Source organism: Budorcas taxicolor, chromosome 24, assembly GCF_023091745.1.
Source record: "Budorcas taxicolor isolate Tak-1 chromosome 24, Takin1.1, whole genome shotgun sequence".
Lineage (NCBI taxonomy): Eukaryota > Metazoa > Chordata > Mammalia > Artiodactyla > Bovidae > Budorcas > Budorcas taxicolor.
Window position 1 is genome coordinate 43,582,189 of NC_068933.1, and position 27,173 is coordinate 43,609,361.

Consider the following 27,173-nt stretch of genomic DNA (forward strand, 5'->3'; position numbering starts at 1 on the left):
GCTTCTTCCAGCCCAGCGTTTCTCATGATGTACTCTGCATATAAGTTAAATAAGCAGAGTGACAATATACAGCCTTGACACACTCCTTTTCCTATTTGGAACCAGTCTGTTGTTCCATGTCCAGTTCTAACTGTTGCTTCCTGACCTGCATACAGATTTCTCAAGAGGCAGGTCAGGTGCTCTGGTATTCCCATCTCTCTCAGAATTTCCCACAGTTCATTGCGATCCACACAGTCAGAGGCTTTGGCATAGCCAATAAAGCGGAAATAGATGTTTTTCTGGAACTCTCTTGCTTTTTCCATGATCCAGCAGATGTTGGCAATTTGATCTCTGGTTCCTCTGCCTTTTCTAAAACCAGCTTGAACATCTGGAAGTTCACAGTTCATGTATTGCTGAAGCCAGGCTTGGAGAATTTTGAGCATTACTTTACTAGCTTGTGAGATGAGTGCAATTGTGCGGTAGTCTGAGCATTCTTTGGCATTGCCTTCCTTTGGGATTGGAATGAAAACTGACCTTTTCCAGTCCTGTGGCCACTGCTGTTTCCAAATTTGCTGGCATATTGAGTGCAGCACTTTCACAGCATCAACTTTTAGGATTTGAAACAGCTCGACTGGAATTGCATCACCTCCACTAGCTTTGTTCATAGTGATGCTTTCTAAGGCCCACTTGACTTCGCATTCCAGGATGTCTGGCTCTACATTAGAGATCACACCATCATGATTATCTGGGTCATGAAGATGTTTTTTGTACAGTTCTTCCGTGTATTCTTCCACCTCTTCTTAATATCTTCTGCTTCTGTTAGGTCCATACCATTTCTGTCCTTTATTGAGCCCATCTTTGCATGAAATGTTTCCTTGGTATCTAATTTTCTTGAAGAGATCTCTAGTCTTTCCCATTCTGTTGTTTTCCTCTATTTCTTTGCATTGATTGCTGAAGAAGGTTTTCTTATCTCTTCTTGCTATTCTCTGGACCTCTGCATTCAGATGCTTATATCTCTCCTTTTCTCCTTTGCTTTTCACTTCTCTTCTTTTCACAGCTATTTGTAAGGCCTCCCCAGACAGCCATTTTGCTTTTTTGCATTTCTTTTCCATGGGGATGGTCTTGATCCCTGTCTCCTGTACAATGTCACGAACCTCATTCCATAGCTCATCAGGCACTCTATCTATCAGATCTTGACCCTTAAATCTATTTCTCACTTCCACTGTATAATCATAAGGGATTTGATTTAGGTCATACCTGAATGGTCTAGCGGTTTTCCCTACTTTCTTCAATTTAAGTCTGAATTTGGCAATAAGGAGTTCATGATCTGAGCCACAGTCAGCTCCCCGTCTTGTTTTTGTTGACTGTATAGAGCTTCTCTATCTTTGGCTGCAAAGAATATAATCAATCTGATTTCGGTGTTGACCATCTGGTGCTGTCCATGTGTAGAGTCTTCTCTTGTGTTGTTGGAAGAGGGTGTTTGCTATGACCAGTGCATTTTCTTGGCAAAGCTCTATTAGTCTTTGCCCTGCTTCATTCCACATTCCAAGGCCAAATTTACCTGTTACTCCAGGTGTTTCCTGACTTCCTACTTTTGCATTCCAGTCCCCTATAAAGAAAAGGACATCTTTTTTGGGTGTTAGTTCTAAAAGGTCTTGTAGGTCTTCAGAAAACCATTCAACTTCAGCTACTCAGCGTTACTGGTTGGGGCATAGACTTGGATAACTGTGATATTGAATGGTTTGCCTTGGAAACAAACAGAGATCATTCTGTCATTTTTTAGATTGCATCCAAGTACTGCATTTCAGACTCTTTTGTTGACCATGATGGCTACTCCATTTCTTCTAAGGGATTCCTGCCCACAGTAGTAGATATAATGGTCATCTGAGTTAAATTCACCCATTCCAGTCCATTTTAGTTCACTGATTCCTAGAATGTCAATGTTCACTCTTGCCATCTCTTGTTTGACCACTTCCAATTTTCCTTGATTCATGGACCTGACATTCCAGGTTCCTATGCAATATTGCTTTTTATAGCATCGGACCTGGCTTCTATCACCAGTCACATCCACAGCTGGGTATTGTTTTTGCTTTGGCTCCATCCCTTCATTCTCTCTGGAGTTATTTCTCCACTGATCTCCAGTAGCATGTTGGGCACCTACTGACCTGGGGAGTTCCTCTTTCAGTATCCTGTCATTTTGCCTTTTCATACTGTTCATGGGGTTCTCAAGGCAAGAATACCGAAGTGGTTTGCCATTCCCTTTTCAGTTAGAAGAGTTTGAATGTTTAATAGTGTATGTGTAGTTGAGAGAATTTGGAAATTTGAAATCAAGGAAGAAAAGATGTACAAAAAAGAGTAACTTCAAGCAGGGAATTTGAAATCCTCACTCAAGTTAATGGAACCATGCATAAATATGGAAACATATTATGCATAGTTGTAAAATAATAATAGAATATTTAACTTAATAAAATTTGATAATGTTTGTAGAGGAGTATGAAAAGAAAGAAACTAGTCAAGAAAACGTGATCTTTTCTAGTGTCTATAAATGCATTAGTATGTTATTTAGAGCTGTGATATCAATTGGCATAAAATAATAATAATAAACATTTCATTTCAAGCATTTATTAATATCTCTGGGCTGAAGCTCTTTGTACTCCTGGGTTTGTTACCATGTGTGCATTATTTGATAACAATAAATGAAAATAGAAAAGAAACTATAGCACAGTATTCTGAGAGTCCCTCTGGAAGAAGACTTGAAATGCATGGGAATTACAAAATGTACTAGTTAGAGTTCCAGCTAACAAAATAACTTTGTAAATCAGAGCTTCTCAACATGCTTGCTCCTGGGAATCCAGCTGAGATTTGCAAGCCCCTTCAAGCTGTGTGAAGAGAGGCGTAAGTTTATATTTTACTTTTCATAGTTTATGTAGAAAGCCATCAGTCATCCAATGGCATTGTATTTTTTTTTTCAAAAGTATATACAAGTGTTTCTATATGGTAAACATAATTAAGTGTTTAAAATACAACCAGATGCAACTACACCTTTAGTGTTAAAGAGGTCTGTAGGTACTGGGGTACTTACTGGGGTACCTTTACCCGGTTCAGATGGATTTGATCCAAAGGACTTCTGGACAGACAAGATAGCTCAGCTTCATCATTCCATGACCTGAACAATTGAGAACCTCTTTGCTGACCACTTAACTATTACTATACCTGACTCAAACTTTTAACTACAGTTCAACTTGACAGTGGTTCCTTTAAGTCCTTAATAAAGGCAAGGAAGTGTATGGATGTAAGAGTTGGACTGTGAAGAAAGCTGAGCGCCGAAGAATTGATGCTTTTGAACTGTGGTGTTGGAGAAGACTCTTGAGAGTGCCTTGGGGTGCAAGGAGATCCAACCAGTCCATTCTAAAGGAGATCAGCCCTGGGTGTTCTTTGGAAGGAATGATGCTAAAGCTGAAACTCCAATACTTTGGCCATCTCATGTGAAGAGTTGACTCATTGGAAAAGACCCTGATGTTGGGAGGGATTGGGGGCAGGAGGAGAAGGAGACAACAAAGGATGAGATGGCTGGATGGCATCACTGACTTGATGGACACTAGTTTGAGTGAGCTCCAGGAATTGGTGATGGACAGGGAGGCCTGGCATGCTGCAATTCATGGGTCACAAAGAGTTGGACACGACTGAGTGACTGAACTGAACTGAACTGACCATGTCATTTGTTAACAAGCAAGTCAATTGTTAGAAAGACTTTACAATATCCCTTGTTTATTGTAGGTTGTTCTGGCTTACTTTTGTTCATCAGTTCTCCTTAAAAAAAAAAAAAAAAAAAAAAGTAACTTGCGTGTATTTCTGCTGTCTTTTGCCAATTACCTAGAAACCTAAATACAGACCCAGTTTTCATGTTGATTTTGGAAGTTTGTTGAGCTCTGACATGTGTTTGAGAGTCAGCTTGATATGTAGGAGGAGAATCGGTTTTTAATAAACCTGAGTTTAAATCTTGGAGCTGCAAACATTTATCTTTGCTATTCCTTGGTTTTTACTTCTGTAAAACAAGGATAATAGCACACCCTTTTTAGAATTCTTTGGCTAAAAATTATTTATTTCTGGGAAAGAAGACAGTGGTTTCCAGGAAACAACTGGTGAAATATTTTAATCGTAGGAGGTTGCTTCTCTAATTTTCTCTATTTACCTTTGGTGTGCTGGGTCTCCATTGCTGCACCTGGGCTTTGTTCTAGTTGCCATCAGGGGCTCCCCTCTGGTTGTGGTCAGGCCTCCTCCCCGGTTGGGAGGAGGGCTCCTCCCTGGTTGTGGTCAGGGCTCCTCCCTGGTTGTGATCAGGGCTCCTCCCTGATTGTGATCAGGGGCTCCTCCCTAGTGGAGATTCCTGGGCTGCTCATTGCGATGCCTTCCCTTGTTGTAGAGCGCGGCTCTAGGGTGTGGGCTCCGTAGTTGTGGGACATGGGCTTAGTTGCCCTGCGGCGTGTGCGATCTTCCTGGATCAGGGATAGCACTGCTTCTGCATTGACAGGCTGATATTTTCTCCCTCACTGAGCCACCAGGGAAGCCGGAAAGTTGGTTCTGTTACGCAGGTTTTGACCAGTACTTCTTAGACATCCCCCATGGAGCCTTTTAAGCCTTGAACTAATTTGCCTTGTGTTGGGATCTCAATCTATACTTTTAACAAGCTCCCCAGATGATTCCTGGTGTATTGCCAGGGTTGAGAATGGTTGCCTTAAATATGTGGCATGCATTTTAAGAGCTATTATTGTTTTTTATTTTTTCCACATGCAAGTTTATTTTGAATATCTACATCAAGACCCCCAAATGCAGTCAACTTCAGACGACAATGCAAATTTTCTACACAACTGAACTGAACTGTGTGGCTTCAACCGAGAATCATATCCTTGGCTGCCTTTTTCTCCTAAAAATGCTTGACAGCAGCTGAAGTGGTTGCTTTTACTTATCTAATTACTTCTTTCAACAATAAAGCTTTTCTGAGCATTTTCTGTTTTCAGGTACTTGTTTTTCAAAGATGAGCAAAACTGACTCCATCTTTTGCAGTCTTGGGAAGGGAGGACTGTAAGCAGAATATCTGGGAGATGAATACTGTATGACAGGATGTGGGAACATGTAGCGTGTTGTGAGAATGGGGAGGAGGGCTCTTTGGCTCCATCGGCTATGAGACCGGAGGGGCTCTTCTTGGAAAGAGAGCATTTTGGATAAACAGACAAGAATTACACATATACTATGTAAGCAATAAAGACTGGAGGAAAGAAAGGGCCTACAAAAGATAAGGAGGCCATAGACCACACCAGATTCGGCAAGAACTTGCCAGTAAATCTGTGCTACTGGAGCAGAATATCGGAGGCCAGAAGGAACGGGAGCGAATCCAAAGACACGACCCAGGTTAGTTTGTGGAGGCAGTGCTTGCCAACACAAAATGCCTCTGATGGCATGAATTCCACATCGCTGGCTAATAAAAATAAGCATATGGGCCACCTATAGGGGATGGGGGAAATGTGTGTGTAAATTACTGAATGAATATTTCAGTGCAAAGAGTAGAATAATTCAAGGAAGTATCAAGTCTAGCCCAAACACAGAACAGAAGAAACTGAGTCCTGCCAAATTCAAAACAATGAGAGATTTTACGTAGGGACTGTACCAACTGGTACATGAATTGGTACATAAACAATATGCATGCATGTGTATACACGCACAAACATATGTGCAGACATTTGCATTTTTGAGCAAAACATAAAGAGAAGTAAGGATATTCTCATGTGCTTAATTCCATATATAACGTGTTATCTTGGGATTTTCATGCTAGAAGAGATCATATAAATTACTTATGGAGATGGAATTTGTTTAAAAAGAACCACCCCACACACCATTATGCATTCTTAAAGTCACGAAAGATTGATTTACAAAAGGAAACAAACAAGCAGGGAAGCAAGAAGAAAAGGGACATTGTAAAACATGTACCCCTGAATTTATGTCTTTTCTACTTTAACCAAGCATTTAAAATCAGGATAGTTGCTCACATAGCTCATATCAACGTTTCATTGTTTAATTTTTCTATAGCCTTTATAACTTTCATTTTGTGAAATTTTCAAATTACCTCATCTAAATCATTTGTAGTATATATAGTATAGTGAAAGTCGCTCAGTCTTGTCCGACCCTTTGCAACCCCATGGACTATACACAGTCCATGCAATTCTCCAGGCCAGAATACTGGAGGGGGTAGCCTTTCCTTCTCCAGGGGATCTTTCCAACCCAGGCATTGAACCCAGGTCTCCCGCATTGCAGGCGGATTCTTTACCAGCTGAGCCACCAGGGAAGCCCAAGAATACTGGAGTGGGTAGTTATCCCTCCTCCAGGGGATCTTCCCGACCCAGGAATCAAACCAGGGTCTCCTGTATTGCAGACAGATTCTTTGCCAGCTGAGCTATGGGGCAAGCCCTAAATCCTCTGTAGGCGCCCTAGTAAAGACAGGCTTCTTTCAGTTCTGTCAGCCTCCTCTCTGTCTCTGTGTATATTTCAGTTTCTGAAATGCATTTCTTCTTTCTAGGTTCTTGGGGATCACAGGACTCTTTGAGGCTAAAATTGATCATAAACGGTAGAAGGCAGACAAGAAATGGTCTCAGTGATCCATCGATTGCTCCAGCTTTCCCTTTCAGACACTAGCCAAGAAAATAGATTTTGATTTTTCCTTTAATCAAGAAATCGTAGAATTATTGCCTGAGTAAAATTTCACAGTGGTTTGTAGATTTTTAAAATTGTGTTTTCCACCAAGTCACTTTTTAAGCTGGGTTTCTTTATTTTTGGCCGCACTGGTTCTTGACTGCTTTGAGCACGTGCTCTCTTGGTGCAGTGGCTGGGGGCGGGTCTCCAGTCGCGGTGCGCACGCGTCCAGGTGCCTAGGCTTGTCTGCCCTGAGCGCGGGCTTGGGGCGCACCGGCCTCGGTAACTGCCCGTGGCTCGGTCGCCGCGGCTCTCAGGCTCCAGAGCGCGGGCTCGGTAGCTGCGGTGCCTGGGCTCAGCTGCTCCGTGGTGAGTGAAATCTGCCCGGAGCAGGGATGCAGCCCACGTTCCCTCCATTGGCAGATGGACTCTTACCCACCGGGCCACCAAGGATGCCCAGTTTGTGAATTTGCATGTTGCCTATTCAGTTTGTTTTGTGTTGAATCTTGTACCCCCCAAAAGTTTGTTTTAATCCTAACTCCCAGTACATTAGAGTGTGACCTTATTTGGAAATAGTCACTTTACAGAGATAATCAATTTAAAATGAGTTCACAAGAGTGGTCCCTAATCGCATATGACTGGTACTCATAATAAGCAGAAATTTGGACACAGAGACACACTCAGGAAGAATGGGATGTGAAGATGGAGAATTAGAGTGATGCCACTGTAGGCTAAGGGTTGCCAAGGATGGCTGGCAAGATACCAGAAGCTGGGGAGAGGCAGGGGGGTTCTCCTTACAGACTTCAGAGGACTTAAGTATGGTTTCCCAGCATCTTGACTTTGAGCTTTTAACCTCCAGACTGTGAGGTAATGCATTTCTGTTGATGTCAGCTGGTGGTCCTTTTTTTATAGCAACACTAGGAAATTAATGTATGGTTAGAATATTTGAAAGGTAAATTGATGTCATACTTTAATGTTGCAGTTGTTTTCATCCATCCATACTACATCTGTCCGTCCATCCATCCTCCCATCCACCCATCTGTCCATCCACACAGCTATCTTTCCATCCATACCTACATCTGTCCATCCATCCATCCATCCATCCATCCATCCATCTAATAGCACCATGATTTTGAAAAAGAAAGGAATTTAACAAAAGTAGCGAGGACATAATTTCAGATTAAGGGGAAAAACCCTTTCATTCAACCATCCATGATTTGTACAAAAAAATGTCCTGTCCTCTCCTGTCTTTTCACTTCAGATTCCAACACCCAACCCACATTTCAGTGACCTGCAGAGAAGCCAGATGTGATTTTGAACTTCTGGTGCAGCTGGTCATTTAATGAATTTCTGAAATTTATCCTCCAGCCCAATCCACAAGACTATGCTCTTCGGGTGCTCTTTGTAAATGGAGTCCCAGCTCTGGAGTTGTTAGATTTTGTTACTTAGACCTTATTCAGAGACAGGCCTATTGAACCTTGGGTGACGTGACTTCTGGCTCAGCCAGCCCCATAGGCATTGCATTGCCTTCCAAAGAGGTTTTGCCATTTAAGTCCATCAGAAACAAGATTCCAGTAAAAGCATTTGAGTCAGATTCTGTCCCTGTATTGCTGATAACAGGGTGTCCGAAGTGTCCAAATTAAGGACTAGAGTCTTCCCCGCAGGGTGATATTAGTGTGATCAGTCAGCAGTCTTCCCTTTTAAAGAAACTTAATATTCTTTTAAGGTACATTCTTTTAATATCCCCCACGTCTAAGGTAAGAGAAACCGAAGTAAGATGGTAGGTATTGCAAGAGGGCATCAGAGGGCAGACACATTTGAAACCATAATCACAGAAAACTTGTCAATCTGATCACACTAGGACCACAGGCTTTTCTAACTCAATGAAACTAAGCCATGCCAGTGGGGCCACCCAAGATGGGTGGGTCATGGTGGAGAGGTCTGACAGAATGTGGTCCACTGGAGAAGGGAATGGCAAACCACTTCAGTATTCTTGCCTTGAGAACCCCATGAACAGTATGAAAAGGCAAAATGATAGGATACCAAAAGAGGAACTCCCCAGGTCAGTAGGTGCCCAACACGCTACTGGAGATCAGTGGAGAAATAACTCCAGAGAGAATGAAGGGATGGAGCCAAAGCAAAAACAATACCCAGCTGTGGATGTGACTGATGATAGAAGCAAGGTCTGATGCTGTAAAGAGCAATATTGCATAGGAACCTGGAATGTCAGGTCCATGAATCAAGGCAAATTGGAAGTGGTCAAACAAGAGATGGCAAGAGTGAATGTTGACATTCTAGGAATCAGCAAACTAAAATGGACTGGAATCGGTGAATTTAACTCAGATGACCATTACATCTACTACTGCAGACAGGAATCCCTCAGAAGAAACGGAGTAGCCATCAGGGTCAACAAAAGAGTCCAAAATTCAGTACTTGGATGCAATCTAAAAAATGACAGAATGATCTCTGTTTGTTTCCAAGGCAAACCATTCAATATCACGGTAATCCAAGTCTATGCCCCAACCGGTAACGCTGAAGAAGCTGAAGTTGAACGGTTCTATGAAGATCTACAAGACCTTTCAGAACTAACACCCAAAAAAGTAGGAAGCAAAAGTAGGAAGTCAGGCAATTTGGCCTTGGAATATGGAATGAAGCAGGGTAAAGACTAATAGAATTTTGCCAAGACAATGCTCTGGTCATAGCAAACACCCTTTTCCAACAACACAAGAGAAGACTCTACACATGGACATCACCAGATGGTCAACACCAAAATCAGATTGATTATATTCTCTGCAGCCAAAGATGGAGAAGCTCTATACAGTCAGCAAAAACAAGACCAGGAGCTGACTGTGGTTCAGATCATGAAATCCTTATTGCCAAATTCAGAGTTAAATTGAAGAAAGTAGGGAAAACCGCTAGACCATTCAGGTATGACCTAAATCAAATCCCTTATGATTATACAGTGGAAGTGAGAAATAGATTTAAGGGTCAAGATCTGATAGATAGAGTGCCTGATGAACTATGGATGGAAGTTCGTGACATTGTACAGGAGACAGGGATCAAGACCATCCCCATGGAAAAGAAATACAAAAAAGCAAAATGGCTGTCTGGGGAGGCCTTACAAATAGCTGTGAAAAGAAGAGAGGCAAAAAGCAAAGGACAACAGGAAAGATATAAGCATCTGAATACAGAGTTCCAAAGAATAGCAAGAAGAGATAAGAAAGCCTTTCTCAGTGATCAATGCAAAGAAATAGAGGAAAACAACAAAATGGGAAAGAGTAGAGATCTCTTCAAGAAAATTAGAGATACCAAGGGAACATTTCATGCAAAGGTGGGCTCAATAAAGGACAGAAATGGTATGGACCTAACAGAAGCAGAAGATATTAAGAAGAGGTGGCAAGAATACACAGAAAAACTATACAAAAAAAGATCTTCAAGACCAAGATAATCATGATGGTGTGATCACTCATCTAGAGCCAGACCATCCTGGAATGCGAAGTCAAGTGGGCCTTAGAAAGCATCACTATGAACAAAGCTAGTTGAATCACCTTGATGGAATTCCAGTTGAGCTGTTTCAAATCCTGAAAGATGATGCTGTGAAAGTGCTGCACTCAATATGCCAGCAAATTTGGAAAACTCAGCAGTGGCCACAGGACTGGAAAAGGTCAGTTTTCATTTCAATCCCAAAGGAAGGCAATGCCAAAGAATGCTCAAACTACCACACAATTACACTCATCTCACAAGCTAGTGAAGTAATGCTCAAAATTCTCCAAGCCAGGCTTCAGCAGTGCGTGAACCATGAATTTCCAGATGTTCAAGCTGGTTTTAGAAAAGGCAGAGAGAGGAACCAGAGATCAAATTGCCAACATTCACTGGATCATGGAAAAAGCAAGAGAATTCCAGAAAAACATCTATTTCTACTTTATTGACTATGCCAAATCCTTTGACTGTGTGGATCACAATAAACTGTGGAAAATTCTGAAAGAGATGGGAATACCAGACCACCTGACCTGCTTCTTGAGAAACCTGTATGCAGGTCAGGAAGCTACAGTTAGAATTGGACATGGAACAACAGACTGGTTCCAAATAGGAAAAGCAGTATGTCAAGGCTGTATATTGCTTACTTAACTTCTATACAGAGTACATCATGAGAAATGCTGGACTGGAAGAAACACAAGCTGGAATCAAGATTGCCAGGAGAAATATCAATAATCTCAGATATGCAGATGACACCACCCTTATGGCAGAAAGTGAAGAGGAGCTAAAAAGCCTCTTGATGAAAGTGAAAGGGAGAGTGAAGAAGTTGAGTTAAAACTCTACTTTCAGAAAATGAAGATCATGGCATCTGGTCCCATCACTTCATGGGAAATAGATGGGGAAACAGTGGAAACAGTGTCAGACTTTATTTTTGGGGGCTCCAAAATCACTGCAGATGATGACTGCAGCCATGAAATTAAAAGACGCTTACTCCTTGGAAGAAAAGTTTTGACCAACCTAGATAGTATATTCAAAAGCAGAGACATTACTTTGCCAACAAAGATTCGTCTAGTCAAGGCTATGGTTTTTCCTGTGGTCATGTATGGTTGTGAGAGTTGGACTGTGAAGAAGGCTGAGCGCCGAAGAATTGATGCTTTTGAGCTGTGGTGTTGGAGAAGACTCTTGAGAGTCCCTTGGACTGACAGGAGATCCAACCAGTCCATTCTGAAGGAGATCAGCCCTGGGATTTCTTTGGAAAGAATGATGCTGAAGCGGAAACTCCAGTACTTTGGCCACCTCATGCGAAGAGTTGACTCATTGGAAAAGACTCTGATGCTGGGAGGGATTGGGGGCAGGAGGAGAAGGGGACGACCGAGGATGAGATGGCTGGATGGCATCCCTGACTCGATGGACATGAGTCTGAGTAAACTCCAGGAGTTGTTGATGGACAGGGATGCCTGGCGTGCTGCGATTCATGGGGTTACAAAGAGTTCGACACGACTGAGCAACTGAACTGAAATGAATATTCTTTTGGCCTGAAAAAAAATATCCCATTGCAGAAAAAGAATGACCATCCATAGAAGTAAATCACTTTCTTTTCTTCCTTTTTTTCCTCTGATTTTTTTCCTTCTCTCCTGGTATACCTTTTCTCACTTATACAGGAAATATGTCAATAAAATTTAAATATATATTAATCTTCAGTGGGTTCCAGGAAAACAGATGAGAACCACAGGGAATGAGAACATGGGTGGCACATAGCCCCTACCCTTCTCCCTGAAAATACCACATACAGATGGTTTTTAAAGGTGAACAGGATTAAACTTCCATGATGAGACATGTGTCAGTAATATGTCCACAAACTCAATTAAAAATCAAGGAACTATACTCAATATCTTATAATAATCTATAAAGCAAAAGAATCTGTAAAAATATATGTGTTACATACAATAATGAACTGATCTGCAAAACAGAAATAGACCCACAGACAAGCTGAACAAACTTGCTGTTACCCAAGGGGAAGGAGGCTGGAGGGACAAACCGATGGATTTGGGATGAACAGAGATACACACTGGTAGACCTAGAATAGATGAACAGCAGAGGCCTACTCTACGGCCACAGGGAATTAGACTCAATATTTCATAATAACCTATAATGAGAAAGAATCTTAGTAAGAATACATGTGTGTGTGTGAAACTGACTCACTTTGTTGTATACCTGACACTAATAGTATCATGAATGAAATATGTCAAATATTTTTTAATTAAAAAAAGAAAAAAAAAATCTCAGAGTGCAATTACCTGTGGGAATTCCACAACAGTGCCACGATACATTGGCTGAATGCAACTTTCCAGAGCACATAAATGATTCCAAGAAAAATAATCTCTTACGACCCCTTCAAGCTCATCGTGCTTTACTTTGAACCCTCTGTTTCACGTTATTAGTCTGCTTGGAGAACATTAGCGAAAATAGCCATGGCAGAAAGCTACTGAAAGGTCTCTTGCATTTGGACGTGTCCCGAGTACTTGGAGAGCATCCAAAAGGTTTGGCCCATTTAAGTTCAAGCTCTGGTTTTCTGAACAAAATCAGCTTCTCCTGAGCTGAGTAGAACAGTGTCTGTTAGCCTTTGCCTGGGAAGACCCCTGGTGGGGAAATGGTCTGATGTTGACCTGTAAAGTAGAAAGAGAACCAGCGAACCATTGCTTCAGTGCTTCAATGAACCTGTGTCTAGAAATGCGTTCATAAATGAATGTATGCAAGTCCTGTGTGGCGGCTGCCAGCTGCAGACTCCGCTCTGAGCATCTCTACCCCTGTCGTATCCTGGGGTCATTGACATGCTCTCACTTTTCATAAACTCTCCTCACGCCTCATGCGTAAGGTTCCCTTGTGAACCCAGGTTTTCTCACTGCTGCAGTTAACACCATTCCAAGACAGATGTTAAGTTTTGATATCAGGCTTCAATAATATTCAGTTTATGTTTTAGCAACTCAACAGTCATATGGTGGGCCCTGGCCCAAGTGGGAGCCACTCTGTTAATTCCCAGGTGCAGAAAGCACAGAGGGGTGGCCGCCTTGACTTTCCCCATTTTGGGTGAGACCCGAGAGAAGAGCGGCCTTTAGATGGGGCGGTGGAGTGGCATGAAGGATGAGCTGGGGACCTGGCCTCTCTGAAGGAGGTCAGCTGAGAAGAGACGGGTTCTGTCTGGAGTCCCGAGAAGTAGGTAGGCATTAGTCAGAGGAAGATGAAGCAGAAGGTGTGGGGAAAGGGTTTTCAAGGCAGAGGAACAGGAATGTGCAGAAGACTTGAGGGTAAAAGAAAGCTGAGTGCATTGAAAAATCGGTTGTGCCCTTGTGTCTTGAATATGTTGTATTTCCTACATAAACGTATCAATTTAGCAGACTTGAGCCTGACCTGATTAGTGAGCTCAATGGAGAACGCTTACCTCTAGTTGAATGAATCCGTCTGTGAAAGGACTCACACATGTCCTTTGCTGTTGGGCAAAAGCAGAGAAAGCAGGAGGCTTCACGGGCAGCCTCCCTCCAGCCCTGCTCAGAGCTGTGTCTTGGCCTTGGGCGACTGGCATTCCTGTCAAATTCGCTCCGTCCCTCAACCTCAGAGAAAGGGGGAATGCTGAAGTCCTTGGTGTTCTTGATGGGAATGGTGCCTGGCAGCAGGCGCATGTTTGAAAAAAGGCAACTAATGATACATTTAAGATTTATATTAAAAAAAACATGCATGCGCTTTTGGGTATGGAAATTATGTGTCTGTTTTTAAAAGAGGGCAAAAGTTGCAAATTTTCTCAAATGGAAAAATTTGTTGAAGAAACGCAATTATTATAATTTTTAATAATGTGTAAGTCATATAATGGAGAAGGAAATGGCAACCCACGCCAGTGTTCTTGCCTGGAGAATCTCATGGACAGAGGAGCCTGGTGGGCTACAGTCCATGGGGTCACAGAGAGTCAAACACTACTAAGCAACGAACACACACACACACATGAGTCATATAAACACAAATTTTACTAGTTCATAGTCGATGGAATAAACTGTGTGTCACTTAATACTCAGTTCAGTTCAATCGCTCAGTCGTGTGCAACTCTCTGTGACCCCATGGACTGCAGCACGCCAGGCCTGCCTGTCCATCACCAACTCCCGGAGCTTACTCAAACTCATGTCCATCGAGTCGGTGATGCCACGTTACATTACAGGGTCACGCAGTCCAGGACACCATTATCACAAAGCTGTACTGTGGTGCCGGATGGAGGGGGCTAGGGTGGGAAGTTGTGCTGCTTATTACTTCTGTGATATTAGGCAACGGGCAATGAGAGCTCCTCGGGAGGTTGCTAGGCTAGAAGCAATGCTCACAAGCACAGACGCACCGTGAGTGCCAGTAAGTGTGACCTCAGCCTGATTGTCACAGGTCACTGTCCCTAGAAATACCAGCTGGAAGAGGCGACCTTTATATTTCTAGACTTCTAAACACTCTGGCATTTAAATTCTTATTCTTTGATCTGAAAACCAAGCTAACAGGAACAGACAAACTGACAGGAACAGAGGGAGGAGGTCTCTAGAGCAGGAGAGATAAAGGCAAGGTTCAGCCCCATCCATCCTCCCTGAAGACACGGCAGCGACCTAGGGAAGGGCATTGGGAAGGGAGCCTCAGCGACTCACCGGAGGCTGGCCCTGGCCGCTCAGCTACAGACCAGTTTAGCAGAATGCCCCGAGGGAGGTGAGGGAAAAGCAAGGCCTGGGAAGAAACGCAAAGATCCTTAAACCTGAAATGAAGGAAAACATATTCATTTGGCTTTAAATAAGGCCTTAGGCTGAGTTTCAAATTGAATTTTACTCTAGAGTTGGGGTGAGCATATCAATAGCTAGTGTATCATTCTTCACTTGTGTGTGTTGGTTTGGGGAGTGTTGGATAATGTATTTGGAAAATATTAGCTTTCAAAATATCCCACTTTAGGTGTTATATAACTATGTCTTAAAATACCATGTAGCTTTTACCATTTCTTTTTAGTTTTTAACTCAGGGCTGCATGGGTTCAGTGAAATGTCCGACTGCAATTTCTGGGTATTACATTTTTAGTTTAATGACTTTATTTTTGCACAAAAGCTTACATTTTATTCATATTCATATAATGATTTTATTTTACAGGATCACATTTTTTAAACTGTATGTATTGAACAAAGATGCTAACTTTAAAAACAAACGACAAAAGCTTTGGTTATATTATTTTAGAAATTAGTTACTTAAAGCAGATATTTTGTACTGTGGGACATCTCAGAGGATTTAATGTTAGATGTGTGCTGTGAATGCCCAGGCTGTGGCACCTAGGTTCCCTACAATTTATTTAACCCAAGAACTCCTTTTTTCTTTCCTGCACACATTGGCGTTTCTTGAGACTGCTTTTGCAGAGAGATGTCAAGCGATGATTCTCATACACACAGGAAAGCATGATTATTTTGACAGCTCGGACCTGTCGGTTCGCAGGGAGGAGACCGACACACGTGCCTTTCTTTGGGACACAGTGTTTGATTCCAGCGCATCCGCGTTTGCCCCCACAGCACGTGTGCAGCCCTCTGTCCGCCTGACTCTGTGACCCCGCGGACTGTAGCCCGCCAGACCCCGCTGTCCATGGGGTTCTCAATGCTAAATGATGCCGTGTTTGGGCGAAATGAACAAAGTGGCTGTGCGTGTCCCCCGAGTGACAGCAGGTGCCATTTTTAGTTATTTACCAAGTACTGCGCTTAGTCGCTCAGTCGCGTCCGACTCTTGGTGACCCCATGGACGGTAGCCTGCCAGGCTCCTCTGTCCATGGGGTTCTCCGGGCAAGAAGACTGGAGCGGGTTGCCATTTCCTTCTCCAATATAGACCATGTGGTATCACTTAATTACCTGTTTAACAGCAGAAATTACTTAGATGTAGCCCTTGTTAATTCCTTGTTGTAAACGGCTTTCCATATATTTGTAGCTGTATCTATTAAAGAGGGGACTGACTTAAGTCCATTATTGAAAGTATTAAACTTTCGTCATTTTGTTGTACTAGGCTCCTGGAATAATAAGAGAGAATTACGTGTAGTGGCGTAACTATAGCTTTTATTTCATCATTAAAGGATAATTCAATTAAAAATGTATACTGGAAAACAAGATCGCCTTTGAAGAACACAATACTTTGCATTTTAAAGTCTGATTTTTTTAGCTATAGTGATCAGAACAATATTCAGTTACAAAAAAAAGAATTAAATCTAGAGAATATGCCACATTTGCCTAAAGTGTCTGCTTCTAAAATACCTCCCACACCGATTTGGATTGAATGCAGTCAGTGGAAGTGACCAACATTCCTGAAAGACAAAAATAAATAGCTACTCCCGAAATGTGATCAACTCACAGCTATGTATTTTCAGAGAGCATCTTCAGTATGAACATGTTGTTCCTTTTTCCTTCGCACTGTCATTATAAAGGGGCTCAGGATTCCCGAGTAGAGTACGGGTGTAATTCACCTGATCCCGAAGAGAGACGGAGCCTGTTTGTGCAGATGGGACACATGCGGTAGAATGGGGAGGCAGCTGCCTCTGAATCAGTGCCTCTTTCAGCGTTTTCGTTTTCCTTCGTTGCTGGCCAAAGAGCAAGCCCCGCCCCGTGCCCTCTGCGCTGTCACGGAGCCCTGTGGCGGCATCTGGATGCGCTGTCACCGGGACCCGGCAGGCGGGAGGCGGGCTCTGCAGCTTCCTGCACGCAGCCCTGTGGCTGCTGGCCCTCGGGTTCTGCTCGAGCTCCATTTCGGTTCTGAGGACATAGGGATGAGGCGGGGCTGAGGAAAGTTTGATTTAACTGGGGTGGGAGACAGGGCAGTGTGGGTAGTGAAGAATCCTGTGCCATGCCCTATGACCTTTCTCACGAGCACTTGAGGTTCAAACTAAGAAAAGTAAATGGCAACTTCATGTTCATTTTTAATGTTTGGATTCAGATGCAGAACTGAATTTAGAAATGAGCTTAGGTCATGTATTAAGATTTGAAAAACGTATAGAATTAACTGGAAACAATTCAAACATTCATCAGCTAACACACGGATAATCACGTTAGGGTGAAAGTGAAAATGTCAGCTGCTCAGCCGTGTCCAACCCTTTGTGACCCCATCGACTGTAGCCGCCAGGCTCCTCTGTCCATGGGATTCTCCAGGCAAGAATACTGGAGTGGGTTGTCATTTCCTTCTCCAGGGGAATCTACCAGACCCAGGGAATGAACCTGCGTCTCCTGCACAGCAGGCAGATTCTTTCAAGTCTGAGCCACCAGGGAAGCGCACGGGTTCACCCATACAAAGGGCTACTACTCAGCAGTAAATAGGAATGTTACCAATGCGTGCAACGACATGGGTGGATCTTAAAAACATCATGCTGAATGAAAGATGCCAGACACGGAAGATGGTATAGTGTATGATCCCATTCGTATGAACTTTGAGGAAAGGAAAAAATATAGTTACAGAAAGCAGAGTAGTGATTTCACCAGGTGGGGTGGGAGGCAGGAAGTGACCTCACGAGGGAACTTTATGGGTAATGGAAGTGTTCTATGAGGTAATTATTAAGACTGTATCTATTTGTCAAATCTCACCAAACTGTAAATTTAACATTGGTGAGCTTTATTGTATTTAAATTAAAATCAAAACTGGTTGAAAAGAAAGTATGGTATAATTCACTAGTGGGGGAGGGGATCCTAGAATCTGTTAATTCCTGGAAGTGACCAGAAAAATTGTGGGGCAGCTGAGCTTCATCCAAAATCTGGGATGAACATCAGGAAAAGTGTAAAGTGATGAAAGCTACAAATGAGAACCCATGAGCTCTTCTTGGTCACAGCTGTTTAATATAGAAACCATCTAGCCTAGCACTTAGCACAGAGAGGCACTTAACAAATGCTGAGTGCTGTCATTTTTTTGTTGATGCTATTATTTTATTATTATTTAGAATAGTGCATTATGAGTGTCTAGACAACATTATAGAAGTTGTGAATAGAGAAAACCTTTATCCTACCTACTGGTGGAAAGAGTCTATGAGTTAATGGGTTCTGATGATTTGAAACACACAAAAGGAGGTAGGATTTATCAGTAACTGATTTAGGCTAATTAGTGAACTATAATGTATCACCGAAGTGCTCAGAGCGTTATTTCAGACATATGCTTAGCTTTTGTGTATGTCAAATCTTGTCTGAACTGATTCAGTCCATGGGGAAGACTCTCAGAAGAACTTTGTATCGGATGAGAGTTAAGAGTTCCAAAGTCTGCAAGTATTGAACAGAATCAGTGGCTGGTGTAGGACATTGAAATCATTTTGAAACGATTTTTTGGACATGTGAGAGATAGAAAGTGCCAACCAAGACCGTAGGAATGCGAGGCTCCTGTTACCCCTAGTCATCACATACATGTACACAAAACAGAAAACATAATAGCCCAGATTTATTGACTTTTAATGTGCCTGGCACTGAACTGCACTAAGTGATTTCAAGAATTATTATGACTAAACTTCATCACACGCTTAAGAGATAATGCATATGAGCACAGAGGCTGTGCGTGTATTAAGAAGACAATCAAAATTTGAGTCTGACTATCCTTTGGGAACCGTGGATGAGAACCCTGGAACGAACCTTGGTGACATTCCATTTTACCAGCATTGTTTTGCCAGCATCATGCTTTGGATGTCCTGTATCCTGTCCTGGGAGTGGGATGCAGAGAGAACTGACATCTGGCCCAAACTCTCTGACCTGTGAGTAGTGAGCCCATAGGAGAGCACCATGTGTTAGGGGATCAGTCAGTGATCGTGGAAAGAACTCACAGTTCCACATGTTTGAATTCTTAGAAAGCAGAATTTGTGTGCAAGCAAGCCTTGCTTTTTCAAAGTTTGTTTTCTACTTCGATTTGACCAAAGACCTACATTAGTACCTGCTTTCACTAAACAAAGCAAATCCGAAGAGGATTTGCAAAAAAAAAAAAAAAAAAAGGACAAATGGTGGAAACGGCGTCCAGCCTTTGTTTTTGCAACAGCCCTTGTAGAGGCGGCAGGAACCGTGATCAGCAAGGTCGGGGTTGCCAGCTCTTTCCCCAGGGAAGCATGCTCTGCGTCCCAGCAGCCAGCCGCCAAGGCTTTGCGCTGTGTCTCTGGGCCTCTGTGCTTTATCTCCGTTTGCTTTCTGCAGCCTTCCGCAAGATGGGTCCTAAGGTAGTGGCTTCTCCTTTCAGATGATAGCAGGGGAACCCATGCTCGATTCTTAAGGCAGAAAAGACACCCAACATAGCAGAAGGTTAATTATGCGTAAAGAGGCTCAAGTTATTTTCATGGCCACTTGTCTACTTTGAAGTCCGTTTGAGGCAATGGTACAGACTCACTGCTGTGTAAGATTTCACACAGTCATGATAACTTGAGTTTTGATAGATCTTTAATTATATAGGAGGGTTATCACACTGGGACAATTGTGGATCCTAAATGGGAGAAGCGGTTAGTATGCAAACTCTAATGGGTACATTTATCATTTCTTTATCACACTGTGCTTCTGGCTTGTTGTTGTCTCTTTTCTAAGAAAGTAGAAATGCCGTTTCTTAGAATAAAAGTGTTCTTTCTAGTGCAGGCAGTAGATTGAAGCTGTCCAGATTGGTTCTTTAATGAAACAGGCAACATTCCAATGGAACTGACAAGCTTTATTTCTATTTGTTGTATTTTTTTTTGTCATTACAGATGGACCCGATTCAGAAAGCTGTGATAAATCATACTTTCGGGGTTCCTCTTCCTCATCGAAGAAAGCAGATCATTTCGTGCAACATTTGCCAGTTGAGATTTAATTCTGATGTAAGTTTACCGTTTAGTATTCACTGAAAAAATGCAGTTTGCTGTTCTAATCTTGCAGAAGAGATTTCTGAAACATTTTTCTCCAATGACTGAGCATGTCAAAATTCAATGATAACATTTTAACTCCTTATGTGCTTTAATTTCGGAGTTTACTATATTATGAAGCAAACTGCACTTGTGGTTTAATGGTACTTCTTAGTCTCCCAGGAATGCTAAATGTAGATAACACACTTGCTTTTGGGGAACAGTCTGAATTTAGGACTAACGAGATTTTCAATAAATACCATCTCTGAAATAAGGTAGGTCCCAGGTGATAGTTCAAGGCCATAGCAGCCCATATGGAAAATACTGCCACTCCTCCTCAACCTGCCCTGGTGTGGAGTTGGTCCTGAGATAACAGAAAAGAAAAGGAATGCTGGTTTGGAAGGAACAAAACTTGAGCATTTGTGGGTGTGCTTGGCACACTGAGGACCCCAGCCTATCAGTGTGACCCCTCTAGGGTGCCCTGAGCTGGCCCTAAGTTGATGTGCTCTATGGAGATGACCAAACAAATCTGGGTTCTAGAGAACGTTAGGCCTCCCCGCATCTAACCGCCCTCGGCAAGTAGGCCCCTTAGGCGATGAGGAAGGCAGCCCATGGATGATCAGGCGGAGGAAACAGGTGTGTCCCAGAGGGGCTCTTTCCTCCTGTGAGGACATTTCATTTTGTATGAAGTTTGGTACTGTCTTATGATCGCATCCTTAAACTGGTACAATCACCAGATAGTTTTATAACATTTCCTCTGCTGACTTAAAAAAGCGGAGAGGAGGCTGCCAGCATAGCGCTCGAATGGGCTACTGTCAATAGTAAGAGTACAGTAAGCATGCAGCGTTTTATTTGAAAGGATGTCTTTTGTTTCTTTTTGTTTGTTTCAGTGTTTGTTTTTTTAATAATTAGCACCTTGATTTGAATTTTAAGAAGATTACTATAGCTTGACTTACAAATATTTCAAGTGATTAGTATTATGTAATATTCTCTTCCAGGTGGTATAAAAGAAGTTTCCCTGACATACAAACAAGAGTTCTGAACTTAGTAGTGCAGTCTTGATCATTTAAAAATACTCAGCAAACAGTTGCATATTTCCATACTTGTTAAGTGTGTCCTTCTTTATTCTGAAATTTCACTTTGGAACTGGTTGGATGATGCTGAGGAAGTCTTTCAGGAGCCACATTTCCACTCTTTACAGCTGACGAGGCTCCTTCAAGTATCAACCTTTCTGCCAACAGTTTCATTGTTAATGTTTTTGTCCATGTTAAGGAAACTTACTGTAAACGAAGTCTTAGAAAAAGACTTCAAGCTTATTGAACCCAATCTCCCACTAAATGAAAAGAAACCACTGGCTAGATCAAGGCTGTCTTTGGGTTGGCTATCTTCAGTAATGGGTGACTCACCGCTTCATGATAGTTTGTCATTTTTTTTCTTTTTATATCTTTTTAAGTGTTTCTACTCGGAGAAGGCAATGGCACCCCACTCCAGTACTCTTGCCTGGAAAATCCCATGGGCAGAGGAGCCTGGTAGGCTGCAGTCCTCGGGGTCGTGAAGAGTCTGACATGACTGAGTGACTTCACTTTCAGTTTTCACTTTCATGCATTGGAGAAGGCAATGGCAACCCACTCCAGCGCTCTTGCCTGGAGAATCCCAGGGACGGGGGAGCCTGGTGGGCTGCCGTCTATGGGGTCGCACAGAGTCGGACACGACTGAAGCGACTTAGTAGTAGCAGCAGCAAGTGTTTCTACTAATCTTCCAGATGCATATCAAAATCAGATTTTAAAAAACTAGAAATGCTTTTAGATATGCTTTAGGAAACACTATATTATGATTATTAACATAAGGAACATAATAAAAATAAAGATTTGCATACTTCTTATCTAAAATGTAAACTTATTTTATTTCCATCATAAGAGAGGATTTAAAAAACTGTATTTGTGTTCATTTGCTAATGAATTTTCAAGGTGATGTAGGGACCAGGATGTATATTTTAGGGAAATCGGTTCTCACTCCACAACTGTGCCATCAGATTCCTCTAAAAGGAAAAGTTCCGCGGTGTTTGGAGGCGTGGCAGGTACCACTGTCAGTCATAACTGAGCAGTGCAGGCGTGACTACTCGTTAGAGGGTGCTGTGTTCATCTTTTCTTGCTGCTGTAGCAGAATTCCACACGTTCAGTGTCTTAAGGGGACTCCGCTCTGTGACTGTGAAGTTGTGGAGCTGAGAGTCAGAGTTGGTCTCACAGGGCTGCAAGCAGGGTATCAGCAGGGTAATGGCCCTTCGGGGGCTCTGGGGAGGTTTCAGTTCCTTGTCTTTCTTTTCTAGAAGCTGCCCTCTTTCCTTGGCGTGATACCCCCTCCCAGCCTCAAGACTGCAAGGCCGAATGAGTTCGTCTCGTATGGACTCACTCTCACTCTTTTGCCTCACTCTTCCACATTTAAGGACCTTTGTGATCACAGTGGACCCACCTGGATAATCCAGGATAACTTTTCTAGTTTAAATTTAGCGGTTTAGCAACCTACTTTCATCTGCTGACTTCACCCTCTTTGTCATATAATGTAACATATCCATCATTTCCAGGGATTAGAACTTAAATATAGTTATCACACCTCCAATAGATACTCATGTGGATGTTTGATTTAGCTTTTAGCTGAATAGCATGACCACCTGAATTTGTCAGATATTTACCCAGGCCAGTTCTTTGATCTGTGCAAACTGGACACATACATTCATTGCCCTTACATTTTTCCTTGTTGAACCTTGACTAAATATACTATGCTGTGCAAATTTTTTAAATTGTAGTTGTGTGTTTTTTTTTTTTTTTTTAAGTAGGAAGTTCCAATATTATTGAGTTTTTAAATTACATAGCTACCTATTAACTATGATTTACAAGCAAAATATAATTATTGCAAAATTGAAATATAGGAGTGGAAACTCCTTTAGAGACCTTAAAAATGTGTCTATGGCATTATGATGTCGATAAAGGGGAACTAATGTGCTGAAAATATAAGATTTGTTTATTCATTGACTGGTCATATCTATAAATACCAATTTTGTGAAATTTTTAATACTGAATGCCAAGATAAATTGGATTTATGATCCATTCATTCATATATAAATGTCTCTAAATAAAGAGAAAATACATATATATGTGCATATAGATCATTTTATTCTTCAAAAGCTTTAAATCCCAATAAAACTGCTTGTTTGCTCTTTCCACGTATATCGAGCATTTATCATCCTGTCTCCATTCTTAAACCTAGAATCTGGAAAAGTGACGCTGTAATTCACTTGTATGCTTGGTTGAATCCTCTGTCACATAGGAAAGTATTTTTGCCTTATGAACCTTTTTACATTTCAAAGCTTCTTCCTCTTCCAATGAAAATAATAGCTTGTAGTTCTTTTCATCTCTACATCATGAAAATTCAATTTCCTTTCCCTCTAAGCTTTTATTTATTTCTTTAACCCTTTGTATTATAAAGCCTGCAGTTTGGTGTTATGCCATACATGTTCCCAGTACATTTTTCATTTCTTGCTCTATGGATATTTTTCTAAGTAGCACATTATATTGTATGCATTTTAAATCAGATTACCTTCTCCTGGTGCAGGCATTCACTTTGGGGAAAAAATGAAACTCTTCTTGACATTTATGTGGGACACACATGGAGTTATGCAAAAAGGCTTCTAATTAAAGAATGAAAGGTTCTAATTTGTCCAATTATTTTATCAGCATCTTAAAATAAGCGTCAATTACCGTTGGCCTGGACCAGTTGGTAAGTGTGCCTGTGAAAGAAAACTTACAGCAAGGCCAGCGTGGCTGTAAGATTATTAAGTGAGGTAGAGAATGATTAATTACTCAGTGACTGTTTATAGCATGGAAAATAAGATCTGAGGCCCCGAAACTGAGGATCACAAACTTGTAGTATCTAAGCGTCAGTCTGGTGGATGTCCCCCAAATAGCACTTCCTGGTGTGTTAGAGACTGAGGGAAGCTTGCTAATTTCAAGGTGGAAACAAGGTGTGAAGCGCGGAGGAGGCTCATCCAAGGCCGTGTGGCAGAGGCGGGCCACGCCGGGCCGGTGTGCGTGTCCAGGCCTTTTCTGCCTCACCTTCTCCAGATAGGGCGGTGAGTCCACCCAGAGGGCCAGCCTCCCCACAGCGATGGTGTGGCTGGTCCATCCAGAGAGCCAGCCTCCCTACAGCGATGGTGTGGCCGGTGCCCTGTATGTTCCCTGCCCAGCATCCAGAGGGAGAGTCCCAGGGCTCCTTGCCCCGTGGAATGACCTGGGGCAGTCCGCTGTGCTGGGCTGTTCTCCCCATGGGCTCCGCTCCCCACAAGGTCTGCAGAGCCTTCCCAATGCCCCTCCACTGCTCTTCACTCACACAGTTAGTCATAAACACCAGGAAAATGCAAGTGTCGGTGTAAACCCCTGAACTAGAATACAGCAGGAACAAATCCTTTACGACTTGAGACAGCCAAGCGTTAATGACTTTAGGGGACTGCTTGATGAACCAGAGGGAAAGCAACCTCCTTAGACGTCATTCCTTACAGATCACAAGCCCCTCCAAAGGGACTCCTTGGGATCATCACTTCTATAACTGATACATTTTCTGATGATATTGTAAAATAGAAATCATTGTTCTGCCTTTTAGAACCCAGAAATGTAGTGAAACCAAACAATAAATTTGAATATAGTTCCTATCTCTGTGAAAACTTCCATAATCAAACGTGGCAAGATAATGATGAAGATGCTAATGGGAATATTTTTTCTTACCAAATGACCAAACTTAGGTAATTACACTGTCTTTAACATAAGATCTTAGGACACATCTTTTAAATATTTAAATCAATAATATGGGGGTGGGTGGAGCCCTGATATTTAAAGGAAGTGCGGCTGAGATGGAGAGAAAAACCAAAACCAATGCTAGTTTTGGAGTGGAAGACCTATTCTTTTACTTTATTTTCCAAATTTCCTTTATGAGTATACTTCAGTTTATAAAGAATTTTTGCCTCTACTATCCTGTTATGGTTTTCAAGCTACGTGTTTTATCCCAAAGCGTGTCTCAGTTGCAATATTCTAAATATCCCATGCCTGTTTCTGGCAATATCTTCAGTCTCAGAGATGCCCAGGAAAGTTGAGTGATATTATTGTTGTTTCATTAAAATTTCAGCTTTTTATTGATATCTTAGGAGAAAGGTTAGTACACACCTATGCATGGGGAAACCCGTGTAACCTCAAACCTGAAGATGCACAGCATCCAGAGAAGCTGAGTGAATTGGTAGAAAAAATATTCAATCAGGAATTTGACAACCATTGTTGAAATGTGTTTTCTCTTAATAGGTTGTGTTAATTTTGTTCCACAATTATCTCATTTGAAATGATGAGCCATTTCTTAGAGCCATGTTGTAAGGATATAAAATGCAACATGTAGGCAATGGGATTATTAACTCTATAGTGAATGAAATGGAATGGTCATTTTTATTTTATGGGATAAATAAGTAAGTTACAGCTATTTCACTCTTCAAATGTTAAAGTACTTGTTAAGGAATATAGAAGTTTGAAAATATCTTCCTTTAAAAAAAAAGGTGCTTGCAGAGATTGACCCTGTTGAAAGCGTCTTTGTGTATCTTAGTGTTAACATTGGAGATGCCTGCTCCAGGTCAATCTTTACCTTTCACCTTTAAAACCAGCAGGTACCATATGTCCTTGGCACAGCCGCTTTTATAAAAAAAAAAACTCTCAACCTCTTTAAGTCTGTTGCTGCTGCTGCTGTGCCCCAAAGGATCTTCAGAGGAACCCAGTTATAAATTAAATTTTCAGGCAGCTTTGAAGCATCTCTTTCATAGGCGTGTGCTCTTTGTCTCCGGGACTCGCAGAGCTATTGAGAGCTCTGGCCTGTGTGTCGGGCTCTCCCACTGGGCGCTTTGCTTCTTCAGATGTGGTTCTAGGATAGGGCCATCCAGGGTCTGTGCCCGAGGACTCCATCTGGGCCCGTGGGCTGGAGTCGCCAGGCCAGCCCTTGGGAGGAGCTCCTCGGAGCAGGTCCTCAGAGAGTGCTCGGTTCATTCTGCGTCTTGCATAGAGCCCAGGGCCCTGCCAGGACTTCTCAGGAAACAAACCTTGAACAGAAAGACTGAACAGGAAACATTGGGCCTGGCTGTTCTAGACTTTTGGAGCCAGCGAGCCTGTTGAGAGTAGGGGAATCTACTGAAGAGGCAGTGTGTTTCTTTGGCAGGCTTTTAAAATAAAACTTCAGTATTGGGACCTTTCAGGACTCTGAGTCGACTTGAACATTCTAGACTTTCATCTGCGGATGGAATGAAGGGTAAGGGACTAAGAAAAAAAGAGAAATTCCCAGAAGAGTCCGTATTTCTCTGGGCTTCTTTTCTTGATAAACAAGGAAAAACAAATATTAAGATTCACCTTTGTATCAAATTGTCCTAGACACGGAAAATTTGATTTTGAAAGTCTAGAAAGAGAAAGTTGATTTTAGATGTGACAAGCAGATGTGTACATAGCCTCCACTAACCACAGGTGAGGTGATGAAGTCGCTCAGTCGTGTCCGACTCTTTGTGACCCCATGGACTGTAGCCCACCAGCCTTCTCCGTCCATGGGATTCTCCAGGCAAGAATACTGGAGTGGGTTACCATTTCCTCTCCAACTAACCACAGAGATTTTCATCTTTCTGTGAAATACCCTGAGTCCCTCAGAGACTAGTTAAGACTTAAGAGATGTCTAAGAAAGCATTCTGTCTGTTTTATAGATTGTATGGATGGAAAACCAAAGGCCAAGATGGTGAGTTTTTCGAGGTCTCTAAGCTGCTGAAACTTGCTGGACTTGAAAGCCAGGCTCCTAGGTCCCACCGCAGCGTTTTACTTCTCTCATCAAGGGACCTTCACTAAAGAAAATTTATTTCGAGACTTGCATTGGTGTCAGCTGAAAGTTTTCAGCTAAGACAATCGGTCACTTCAGCTCCACAAATAACGAAGAAGTTAATCAAGGTTAATGTCAGTAGTAAAATTGCCAGTAGTACAGATCGCTAGAACCTAGGAACATAATTCAAAACTGAGAATTGCCTCAAGGGCAAGCCACACTACTATAGTAAGTTTTGAAGGGTGGGGACAATAGAGAATCTATGCACGTCTGTTTCATCAAATGCCACGTATTGAACGCAGTTT

The 27,173-nt window shown here is 42.2% G+C and overlaps 1 protein-coding gene across 1 annotated transcript in view; it reads left to right on the forward strand.

The window, feature by feature from the left end:
* Positions 1-27,173, forward strand: part of ZNF385D (zinc finger protein 385D) — a 782,386-nt gene that overhangs the window by 609,692 nt on the left and 145,521 nt on the right. The window contains exon 4 of the mRNA XM_052661397.1: positions 19,858-19,968. Coding sequence (XP_052517357.1) covers positions 19,858-19,968 — 111 coding nt within the window. The remainder of the gene's footprint in view (positions 1-19,857; positions 19,969-27,173) is intronic.